At 40.7% G+C, this 13,175-nt stretch overlaps 1 protein-coding gene across 2 annotated transcripts in view; it reads right to left on the reverse strand.

Annotated features, from left to right (window-relative positions):
• cpne2 (copine II) overlaps nucleotides 1–13,175 on the reverse strand; it is a 55,373-nt gene that overhangs the window by 26,416 nt on the left and 15,782 nt on the right. For both annotated transcript variants that reach the window (XM_080437927.1, XM_080437926.1), the window contains exons 3-9: nucleotides 11,705–11,884; nucleotides 11,245–11,319; nucleotides 10,490–10,561; nucleotides 9,445–9,528; nucleotides 9,152–9,241; nucleotides 7,366–7,464; nucleotides 3,223–3,309 (exon numbers count right to left, since the gene is read on the reverse strand). In XM_080437927.1, coding sequence (XP_080294053.1) covers nucleotides 3,223–3,309; nucleotides 7,366–7,464; nucleotides 9,152–9,241; nucleotides 9,445–9,528; nucleotides 10,490–10,561; nucleotides 11,245–11,319; nucleotides 11,705–11,884 — 687 coding nt within the window. The remainder of the gene's footprint in view (nucleotides 1–3,222; nucleotides 3,310–7,365; nucleotides 7,465–9,151; nucleotides 9,242–9,444; nucleotides 9,529–10,489; nucleotides 10,562–11,244; nucleotides 11,320–11,704; nucleotides 11,885–13,175) is intronic.

Consider the following 13,175-nt stretch of genomic DNA (forward strand, 5'->3'; position numbering starts at 1 on the left):
AATATATATTTTTTAATGGAAATCTCTACAATATTGCAAAGGCCCGAACGTGGGTGTCGTGAAGCAGTAAAAAAGTTTGAAATCTTGTATGAAATGACCAAACCTGCCTACCGATGTCACTGGTACAGTAGGCCGGTTTCTGAACTGTCTATAGTTCATGCAACTCCTATCCAGATTGGAGTTGCATTGTTTTTATGAAGTCTGAACAGCAAAAAAAAACACATTGAATCACATTCCTTAGCCTTGTTCAGACTGCATAAAACCATCCCGACTCCAATCTGGATTGGAAATCACATTTAGGGTAGACTAGACCAGTGCCCGTCTACTCAGGAACGTCGGGAACGATGCTAATTGGGAATTCATGCCCGACCTGGTTATGCAATACCCATTGCACCCATCTCTGTCTGAGTCCCTTTTGTGCCCATTTATGGAAATCTCTGTATGTCTGCCTGTGTCCCTTTTGTGCCCATATATGGAGATCTCTGTAACTGTCTGTTTGTCTGTGTCCCTTTTAAGCCCACATATGGAGATCTCTGTATCTGTCTGTCCTTGTCCCTTTTATGCCCATATACTATGGAGATCCCTGATTGTTGTCCTATTAACTAACTTTTTTGTATTCTTATTATTGTCTCCACCAGGCCGAAGGCGTGGCAGAGACTATGTTTTGCACCCTGTCCGTCCGTCCGTCCTGTCCGTCCGTGTGTCTGTCTGTGACCTGCTAATCTCCGGCACCGTTGGCTTGGTCGCAGTGAAACTGTGCACACACACTCCCTGGATGCCAGAGCAGAACTTCTGCCCCAAATTCTTCACATGGGCCTGTTATAGTGCCACCAGGAGGCCGATTTTTGCAAAACAATTCTCTTGACAGTACTCCTACAGATTTTGTCCAAACATCACGCAAATCGGTAGTATCCCATACTCATTAAACGAAACTTGTCTTTCAGATTTTTCATATTCCATCCTGATTGGCTAAGATTGGCTTCCAAAGTTTGCAGGAGTGCTCCGTTTTGAACAAAATACCTGAACTCATGAACGCAGAGTGCGATTTCCGTTAACTTTTGAAAATGTTCAAATCAGCCTCATGGTGGCGCTATAACAGGCCGATTGAAGTTTTTACCTGTAACTGCACGATCTTCATAAAACTTTGTATGCGCCCTCCCTAGAGGCCAAGGAAAAACCTTTGCATTTTTCACATCTGCCTTTTATAGCGGCACCAGGAGGCCGACTTATGTAAAACAATTTTTTTATATTACTCCTACAGATTTTGTCCAAACATCACTCAAAATCACACATTACCTCTATAGTCATGTGATCAAGATGGATCTGTCCGATTCTTCATATTCCATCAACATAGCTGGCCCACAATAACCTACCTGACCTGGCGGAGACATGTGCGAGGAGCACATGTCAAACGTATGAATTACGTATGAATTTTGTAAACTGCAAAACATTGGGAGCCGCTTATATGTTCTTTACCTTAAGTCACAAATTTGAAAAAACTCACAAATGACATTGGCAATGCAACTCAAGTTGTTTTTGTTTTTGTGTTGTTGTTTTTTTCAGGTACTGTACCACTGATGTAGGGCTAATTATTATGTTACAGCACAATTTCCAATCACACTACGGTGCTTCTTTAATGGGGATTTTACTGTCATTAGGCTAATTCCTGCCGGCAGCCAGGGAATACAGTTATTAGTATGGAAATGTGTTTGTGAGTGTGTGTGCGAGCACACATGTATGAGTTCTTCTACATGTGCATATGCAGGTATTTGAGTGTGCGTGTGTGTGCGAGCGTGTGTGCGAGCGTGTGTGTGTGCGCAAATGCTGGATCCTTAGCATTTGGGCATATGTGCAATAACAAAAGGGGGGGGGGGGGGTTGGGGAGAGAATCAATCATGAAAGCTCAAAGTGATATGCACAGCGCTTTAATGTGGTTCCAGCAGGCATCTAAAAGCCCATTGTTCCTTCTTAATGTGTCTTCTGTGGGGCTCAAAGAAGCCTCACTAATTAGTTAGTCAGAGGGGGGTTATACACACATGGCACTCTCAGCTCATGTGAGGTGAACAGAATTTTGACTTTTGATTTACAGTCTGCAACACGGTATGTTCGCACAAATCCACATTTTTGAACATGCATTCACTGCAAATGTACTTAGTTACCGGTATAGGTTTTTTATCAGTTGTGTTTGATCTTTTTTATTTATGCTAATTCCCCCCATGTACAGTAAGTATATAGTCTCAGTGCCTGCCACTGCCAACCCCCACTGTTTAGTCTAGGTGGAAGGTGCAGACCAGTGGTTCTCAACCTTTTCTGGATCAGGGCACACATGAAAATCCTGAAAGCATTCGCAGCCCAACCATCTGACCACTTAACACGGCAGTGGTCAGATGGGTGGGCCGCGTGCATTTTCAGTGCATGCTTATATCAATTAAAATATTAATTTTAAATTAATTAAAATATTAACGTTATATTATGATTAAAATCATATTGTCTTGCCAATTATTTGGGGGGCCCACTTGCAATGCCCCGGTCCACAGGTTGATTTCCACTGGTAGAAAACAAAAACCAGCACACTGACAGTCTGTGTATAATGCAGTTTGCCGGGTGCGCGGCTCACATAGATTCACAGTAAGAAAATAATAGCCAGCACTCCGAAGTCCTTCTGGTACTTTTCATTCATGGATGCACGCTGAGGAAGGCATGACGCCGAAAAGCGTCTGTGTATGCTGTCCGTGCAGCCATGAATTAAAAGTACCAGAAGCCAGAAGGTACTGGCTATTATTTTCTTACTGTGATTTCCACTGGTGTAGACAACATATCCTCATGGAGCAACATTTCACCTGACAGTATAGTGGTTTCACTGGGAGGGCATAACACGTGCGGATGAACACGAGGCCCTGACCCTGAGGAGTTGCTATTTCAGCAACAGAGATCAACGTCCCCGCCGGCTTCCCACCAGCAGTTTGTTGGAGCGACTGGCCAAGCGAGAGGGCCAAACCCCAGTCTCCACAGTTAGGAACCTCACCCGTGCGGCACCTGGCTGCCCAGTTTGCAAAACATACTACTGTATACGTCAACACTGTTTCATATTCACTCTATTTAGATTTAATCTCAGAACATTACTTAGTACCTAGCCAGCTATAATCTACTTGAGCGTGGTTCGGTTTTAGCTGTTGGTATTTGTTGCCACTATTGCAGTCCATTCCATTCATCCATCATTACCTTGCATGACTTAAGAATGATAGTCCCAGAGTTCTTATAATTCTTCTTTTTCTTCTGTTTCTTGGGGTTGATACACTCAAACTCAACCTGTATATAGGGACAAGATGAAAAAAACATTTTAAAAAAAGAATATGACTGTACAAACTGTGGATTAGATTATTTCTTATTATTATTATTTCCAGGATTTATGTAAAATACCATGTCAACAGCTCCAAATGAGTTTGCAGTGGTAACTAATTCAGACAAGGAGCCCGGGGCAATAACATGCTCATTAAAACAGTCCAGCTTGTTGATAATGTCACATCTGGTGACAATCTTCGACCGTCAATACGTAGTGATATTTTCTTGCTTTCGTGCTTTAAAATAATAGCAGTGAGTGCGTGTTGTGATTAGATTAGATTAGTTTTTAAAAAAAAGAGGTCGCACAACTCTTAGCCACGGTGCAATAACTTTTTTTTATATTTTACAAATGTTTCGACACAATAGGTCTTCCAACGTTTTGGCACAATAGGTCATCTTCAGGGTATTGTATACCCTGAAGAATTTTTTGTGTCAAAACGTTGGTAAAATTAAAAAAAGTTGTATCGTGGCTACGAGTTGTGCGACCTCTTTTCTTTTAAACAGTTACATATCTCCCGTGGTCAGCACCTCCTCATTACAGGTGTGCGCTCCTGTTCCATTGTGTTGTGTATGGAGCTAGAATCATAGTGGCAGATAAAGACACTTTTGTTTTTATTCTACGCTATAATGACTGCAAAAATGAGATGAAAAATGGAGCAGAGGAGTCACGAACATAATCATATGAGCTCTCACATGTATTTGAGCTGTATTTGATTTGCTGACACAAATATCTCTCACACACATACACACACACACACACACACACACACACACACACACACACACGCATACACATAGACATGCATACACAATGAACTAACACATGCATAACTTAAATCAGTAGGTGTCTTGTGTGACAGACATCTCAAAATATCTTGTTGTGTTAACATCTCAAAAACCTCTCTCTTTTTATCCAACACAGAGTTCTATACTGCCTCTCCACCCCCCTTGCCAGTCTGTCTTTTTTCCTCGTTATTCTGTTTTCCCCCCAAACATCATTACTACACATGAACAGACTCTGTGGGAGAACAAGGTACTGTATGTGGCTCAGCTGCTCTGCAATGCACACGCACACATGCGTGCACAGCCCCACACACACACACACACACACACACACACACACACACACACACACACACACACACACACACACACACACACACACACACACACACACACACACACACACACACACACACACTGTACACACATGCAGGCACCTTTCTGCAGTGAAACTGTACATTTACTAATGGCTATACAGTTCTGTTCCCCGGGTCTACAACAGGCGTAAAAGCATACCTAAACAATTCATCTGCATTTTACAAAGCATGCAGATGCACTTTTCATACAGCAAATCATGAAGCGATGCATTGAAATGTACATTGTAATTCATACGTTTGAATACTTAAGCATAAAAGCATAGTCCAGTACTTGAACTCACATACAAATTTAACAGAGCAACTTTCACTTGTAGCTGAGTAATATTTGACCAGGAGTATTTGCTTTGACTCAAGTACTGGGGTTGAGTACTTTGGCCACAACTGAATCTGGGGTCAAGCTGATAATGGAGCCTGCTTTTTTTAAATCAACATGCTGATGCTTCTCCCCCGGCAAACCACAGCTGTGGTTCTCAGTACATTGTATACAACCTTTCATTCGGTCAACTGACCTCCATTAGAGTAGTGTGTGGGGACGCATTTTTGGGCCGCAAACCCATTTTTATGGGTCACCATTTAAAACTGAATTATTATTATTTCAAAACATTTAATAATAATAATAATAATAATAATAATAATAATAATAATAATAATAATAATAATAATAATGAATTGCATTTTTATATAAAACGTTTTTTAAAAGAGGAAGAAAAGAAAGAAAACATTTTCAGAAATTAAAAATAAAACAGAATTTCAGAAATTGTCAAAAGAAAAAAGAAAATAATTTGATCCTTATTAAAATTGGTTAATGGGAGGGCCGGCAGGTGGGTGGACCTATGACTCAGACATAACCCTGTCACATGCCCATGGGCATATACTGATGACATCAGGGATCTCCATATGTGGGCATGAAAGGGACAAGGAATGACAGACAGAGAGATCTCCATATATGGGCATATCAGTCAGATCAGTGGTGCCACGTAGATGTGAGGCCGTGTAGTGGCCCCGAACTCTAGACAGAAGCCCAAAAAAAGTACTGGAAATAGCATCGGCTATTTTCACTAGTTTGGGTCAAGGGGAGACATCAAATTTCTCTTTTGGGTCTCAAGCTAAAAAGTGTGGGAACCAGTGCATTAGAGAACAGATTCAGATACATTAGGGCTGTGTTTTCCATTCATCATGGCAAGTTGCACATCGTTGCCTTGCTAAACTAATGGCCTATGTAATTTTTTTAAGTTTTTCAGGAAAAATTCAAAATTGATCCAAAACAAAACTATATGATATTTCTTAATCATTTCACCCAAAATGTTTGTAACAAATTATGACTATTTAAATAAAAATAACACTGTCTGTCAGTTATGTAACATAAGAGATTTAAATAGCTTTAAATAGGATTAAATCTGACTTAGGCCAAAAAATAAATAAAAAAATGGCCTAAATCAGTAAATAATTTGGCCTAAGTCACAAAACCATGTGACTTAGGCCAAAAAAAAATCCTATTTTGGCCTAAGTCACACTAGGGAGTTAGGCCATTATACTAAAAGGGGAGTGAACAGCATGATCCTTTTCAATTAGGAGATGGGCGATTATACCAGAGGTGGCCAGTGTCATGAGGAGCTGACTTAGGCAAAAATATCATTTTCCTCAAAAAATGACTTAGGCCATTAGTTTAGCAAGGTGACGACATCACATGCTTCTTCTATTTTGTTGTCTCTACGATCCTTCATTTCCAAACAAATTAAAAATGAAATGCTGCAGAAATAATCTTAACAAAAAGAAAAAGCAGGGGTTTGATTTTATGGGGAATTCCTCTGGTTTTGATATCCCCATACATTCATTTTTATTGCTGGTGGGGATATGTTTCATCCTTGCTTCTGGTCAGACTGAATGAAATATACTTTACATTTATTTAATCCATTTGGGTATTGTGAAATCACAATTTAACTAAATAAAAAAATTCAAAAAAAGTGAAATAGCATATCTACGATGCGATGCAATGCAAGAGTGCTGTCTAGCCAACACCAACTCTGGACTCCTGAATCGCTGCCCTCCACACTCTCCTATCTAACATCAGGGTCTTGAGCTCTACGGTGTTGTTAAGCTGTCGTGCCTCAGGCAGTGCTTCTACGTAGGTGGTGCTCACAACAAGTTGTGATGTGACGTGTTGGGAGCTTGTAAATTAGCTAATTTAGCTATTTGTTGTATAAAGAAATACAGTATATATTTAGATAGATAATAATAATAATAATAAACTTGATTTGTATAGCACCTTTTTAAGAGTCACAAAGTGCCAGACAAGTGCAAGACATGAACCAAAAGTTTTGCTTCACAGAAAAGGAAAAGGCAACACAAGAAATAAATCAATAAACACAACAATAGATTTAGAAAAACAAGACATAAACCAATAAGCGTAACAGGCTAGTTTTGCTTAACAGAAAAGAAGAGAAAAAAACACACAAAAATAAATCAATAAACACGATAGATAAAAACAAAAGAAAGGCTAATTCAAACTGTGTGGGTTGGGGGTTAAAACACCATTGTTAGATACCTTTATTGATCCCACGGGGGATATTCAGTATAATATAAGTGGTTAGGAAATGGTATGTTTTTACAAATGCGTAAAAGTAATAATATTGCAATACAATGATTACAGACAGGCAGACAAATAGATAGATACAGACAGACAGGCAGACAAATAGATAGATACAGACAGACAGACAGACAGACAGACAGACAGACAGGCAGACAAATAGATAGATACAGACAGACAGGCAGACAAATAGATAGATACAGACAGACAGACAGACAGACAGTGAGACAGATGAATACAGTAGAGGAATGAATTCATTGATAATTAGTGTTTTACCTCAATTGAGTTCTGTGCTTCGCTCATCTTAGTGACAGTGGTCTGAAATTCACCAATGAAGTCGTGGCCTCCATCGTTGTCATAGTCATAACAAATGACCTGTCAACATATAAAGGATTAGCTGGATTATCATCATCATCATCGTCATGTCATAAATCGCAGTATCATCATACAAGCATGCTATCGCTGTAATCAATGAACATTTTGATTGAATTTATGCTAACATTGTGTAGATGGTGGTAGATGTCATGTAGAAATTATATACAAATATATAAAATATGTAATTATATGAAAATGCACGTCGGGAACGATGAACGATGCGAGTCGTTCCATTTCCATCAGCAATGCACACCCCAGGGGTCATATGAGACACACATGCCAAGTTTGTGACTGTTCCGTCGGGCGCTTTCCGAGTTACGGCAGTCACAGAGTGACACACAGACAGCGATTTGGTAAATTATAGTATATATTATATACAGTAGATAGATGAGCCCCAAAATATCAAATTAAACATACATACAGGCCAGATGAATCCTCGTCCCAGAAGGAGACCCAGCAGACAACTGAATTATTCTGGTATCTCTCAAGCTGCTGCTTATAACAACGTTCCATGAAAGAGTTCTTACATTGTTTTCATAGTGTGGCGCCGAAGAGGTCAGCCATGGCAATTTGTTGTTTCTACTCTATGTATGTACTGTATGTATCCCCAAACTTCTGCCTGAATATGGTGTTTCTGCCCAAATATGGAGATGACTGATGTCATATTGATGGCATCAGGAACATCGGCATCTTCCCCTATGGTGTGGAACCCCCCCCCCCCCCCCCCCTTGGGTCAGCCGTCCCAAATATGGTGATCCACTCCAGACTAGCCTCCAACAACTGACAGCACTGGGAAGCCACAGCGTTATTAAGGCCAGTCCACACCAATGCAACTCCTTGCAATTGCCATTTGGGATAATGGTTGCAAATGGTTGCAAGGAGTTGCGAATCATTGGTGTGGACTGGCCTTTAGACTTAGACTTTTATTTCAGGGTATTAACGCATTACGGCCCATTGGGTTCATTCGTACTTTATGTAGTTTACTGTGTAAATGATGTCAGCAATATCGCCGGTTTAGAGCTCCTGTCTAGTAACTCCTTGTACTGTGAGGAATCACGAGGAAGGCTGATAAGATCATTCAGGATTAATGTTATCCATACAGTGAGTACATTACTGCTCAATCTCCGCCGCACACACGCACCAGCAGGTGTAGCGATAGCTTATTTCCTTCAATGATGAGTGCACTGAATGCCGGTCAGAGCTAAACTGAAAGTGTATTGCATGGATGGGGTGCGCACATCTTAACCAACCTATATACTCCATAGGGGCGGCCATAGCTGAGTGGTTAGTGAGCCCGCCTAGGGAGCCAGAGGCCCTGGTTGCCCCAGGTACGATTCCAGGCCACGCCAGCATATGTGTCGATGAAATGAAATTTGTCCCTGAGCAAGACTCTTAACCCCTAATTGCTCACAGGCCCTCATTGGAAACAAGCCCGCAAGGACTTTCATGAACGTCCTGTTAAAAGGAATTATCCTTATCCTTATCGTCACGTCGTGACATGTTGTGAGCTTGTAGGCCGGCTGTTTTCGCTGAATATTCACCCCAGAATAGGGACGCTAAGATTCATATGGTTCAGCTATTCTCGCCAGTTCTTGTTAAATGTACCGTATCAGAGCCAAGCACATTTCTATTTAATGTATATGCCTGCATGTGCAAATGACAAATACAGCAACCATCCACCACTGACCTTGATGTTTCTGTCCACATCTCCATTGCAGAGTGAGATGAGGGGCACAGTGAAAGGCTTCCAGACTGGATCCAAGGTGTTCTTTATGACCTAAAACAACAAACAAAATGTAGATACTTCGCAGTCACAGCCTACTAAGTTATGGGTATGCTGTCTGCTAGCTTCATCCATTTTATTAAAGGGATGATACAATGTGCCACATTTGCTAGTTATCAGAGTCATGTTGGCCAATACTTAAGCCTGATTTATCTACTACTGGAAAGTATCAGCTCACAAGCCCAACTTGAACTCACCTCTGTCCTGTGCACCAGCATCCATTTGCCATCATCTCCTTGTTTATGGAACTCCAGATAAGGGTCCGACTTACCAAAGAAGTCCTGTAGAAAAACAACAATAATTGTAATGTAATATTACATTAAAGATGTTACCTGTATTCATCTTCAGATGGTGATTTAAACTGAGAAGGATCTAACCAAGTGGAACTGTCTGGGATAATCACCACAAGAACTTTTAACATACAGTATAATATTTTGCTCACTGCTAAATACTCAAAAATGGTGGTGAGTGGTGACTTTCAATCAAAGCATCTGTCACTTGTTTAAAATGTGTGCTTTTATAATGATCTAATCCAAAATATAGAGTAAAGACTCTAGAGAGAAAGCACAGGGGGTTAATGAATAATCAATATTATGAATAGGTGATCAAGTAAAACAAAACTGAGAAGGTTTAGTTGTTATGCCTTGAAGTCTCTCAAAACAAAAGAGATTTTGTACATTTAGGTTTTCATTCAAAACTAGAAAGTACTGTTCCTGAAGAAACAGTGTGGGATCGCTAAGAATGTTGAGCTGGTATTAAGTATTGATAGTGTTAGTAGTGTTATAGTAGGGTCATAATACAATGACAATCAGTATTATGACGTCACTAGAATGGCATTACCATTCACTAGAATGGCATTATGCATTATGACGTCACTAAATGGCATTTCTCCATTGAAATGACCCAGAAAACGGGGGGAATAATAATAATAATAATAATAATAAATAGTGAAGATAACATTAGTTGTGGGATTAGCTAAAGCGATCCCACAACTAACTATACAGCGCATTGGAGGGTGGCCTAAGGCTTTGAGTGGGAGTACAGTACATACTGTATACAATGTACTGTACTCACGTGCTTGCGTGTGTGTGTGTGTGCGTGCGTGCGTGCGTGCGTGCGTGCGTGCGTGCGTGCGTGCGTGCGGGCCAGCACACGTTTTAAAACATCATGCGTGTTCTCATGCACTGTGAGAGAGAGTGTGTATATTCCCATGCCCGGGTGTGTGTGGGTGTAACCAGCTACCTTTTTATCCAGCTTCCTCCCACACAGGGTCAGACTGATGATTCTGTTGTCAGACAGCTCCTGGGCTGTTATCTAAGACAACAGTTACAATTGCATCATTAGCTGCAGATGAAAATACGGACAATGTCCTCCTCCTCCTCCTCCTCCTCCTCCTCCTCATCTTCATCATTATTATCACGGACAACAGCAATAGCTACAACGTCATTAAAAATGATTAACAGTCTCAAATCATCATTGTCCTTATCATCATCATCATCATCATCATCATCATCATTATCATCATCACCATCATTGTCATTATCGACAAGATCACAATTATAGTCAATTATATACTTAGAAAGAGCCAGCAACAGCAACCACACTGACAGTATGAGTATGTGTGTCTATGTGTGAAAGAGAAGTGAGCAAGAGAGACACACACACGCACGCACACGCGCGCGCACACACACACACACACACACACACACACACACACACACACACACACACACACACACACACACACACACACACACACACACACACACACACACACACACTCACACACACACACACATATATACAGTACACTGTACATATACAGCATAATGAATACATACATAACTGTGGGTGCATTTTGGACATAAATCCTGCTAGAGTGCTCTTGATAGCACTCTAGCAGCTACTAAAATAGAGTCCTTGAGCAAGACTGTGAGGGATCAATGCTAACGGCATCCAGGTGAACATTGAGGTTGGGCCAAACACTCTATTCTTACCGTTATGGTTCCCTTCCCAGCTGGCTTTCCATTGGCTAAAAGCAGTGGCCTGTGAAGTTTCTTATTGGATACAATCTGGTGAAGAAGCAGACACAAGTACAAGTGAAGTGAACATTTATGGCATTTTAAAGTCAGCGCTTAACACTTACCAGAAGTAGTGTATGTACAGTAGCAGGTTACGGTTTAGTGCTACTGAAACAGCGCTCACAAAATCCTTTAGTTACTTCACAAAAACATATTGAATTAATGTCCACATTCACAAACACACTAAAGAATAAGATGGACATGGTTGAATGATTACATTTCAGTTTTTGTCTCATTCTTGTGGGAATAAATACACACTGTGGCAATATATTGTTGATATTTCAACACAAACCCACAAACTGCTATGGAGACTAATGCATCATGGTCTACAATAATTAAAAATCATGAATTTTAAAAGGAACAATTATTTCCATACCACTCCCAGCGTACAAACAAACTCTCCCAGGAAGTCATGTTCATAGAGCTGTGTTGCACACTTGTCTTCATCAAACATGGCAAATCGAAGCTTCTGCACCTCCTCAAAATGGTAGTCCGCCTGAAACTTGACTCCAAACACTGGGTTCAGGTTGTTCACTGCTGTTTCTGTGCGGCCGATCTTGAAGACAAAACCAAGAGGGGAAAAAAACGTTTAAAATAGCTTTAGACAGAGATAGATGAGACATACTACAATCAAACACATACATTTTTTATTGCTTTAATGATGGTGTCAAACTCGCAATGTCAACATTTGACTTGTATGTTCAAACCCATGAACTTCTGTTCTGTTTTCTAACACAGCTTTGTTACTCAGCTATTGGCTTAGCTTAGTACTTGGTGAGAAAGAAGGGGGGAAAAAAGTGTTTTGAGAAATATTATCTTCCCGAACCCGTATTAGCTGTTGCGCTACAATAGTTGTTAACGAACATAATAACCCAATGCTAACTACATCCCTAGGGCCATTCCATGAAAAGAGGACTATTTGTGTCCTCAGGACATAACTGTCATTGGGCCTCAAAAATTTGTTTTCTTATAATTATGTCCCCAAAAAAGGACCATGATTATACCGACTTGTATCTATGTGAAATTTGATTTTTTCACATTCCCTGCTGAAAGGGGGGTTGTCTGTCAGCTGCTTTAAAATTGAGATTCAAACATGCCTGGGCAAAATAGTCAATTACGGTCTAATATGCTAAATCTGGCAAAGTAATCCAACACCTCCAGCAAAGTGCTCCAGCATAATCAGAGCGGAGCTGTCAGTAAGGTGCCATGCCAATTGTCTGACTTACCATTGCTCTGAAGTACCGTCCGACGGCACTCATTATAACTAGGCCTTACCCTAACAATTTACAATTTAGGCATTTAGCAGATGCTCTTAATCCAGAGCGATTTACAGTAAGCAAGGACAACACGAGGTAATACATCAAAATGCATAGAAATAGTAATCTAGGATCATAGGTTAACCAAGAACCTATCATCAGTCTAAACAGTATAATATCAAACTATCTATAATCTGGTGCCAGGTCTACAAATGACCTGGCATCTGTGTACATAACATGCTATCTAAATTACATCTTAGCGTTTGCATAAGCCAGCAAGGTCATCAAGGCTAGGGCAAGTGCTATGGCAAGTGCTACGGGCTAAGGTGGAGTCTTCAGATTACGGCGGAAGATTGGGAGTGAGTCTGCAGTTCATGGGGAGTTCGTTCCACAGTTTGGGAGCCAGAAGGGAGAAGAGTCTGGGACGTGTGGAGCATTGTCCCGGATGTTTTAGGGAAGGTCCTGACAGCTTCCCTGTGTTAGCTGATCTGAGAGGGCGGGAGGGGTTGTAGGGTTGGATCAGGCTTTAAGATATGGGGGTGCCATACCTTTGATTGCTTTGTAGGCCAACATCAGTGTTTTGTACTCTGT

This window comes from Gymnoscopelus braueri, assembly GCF_963280865.1.
Source record: "Gymnoscopelus braueri genome assembly, chromosome: 9".
Taxonomy (NCBI): domain Eukaryota; kingdom Metazoa; phylum Chordata; class Actinopteri; order Myctophiformes; family Myctophidae; genus Gymnoscopelus; species Gymnoscopelus braueri.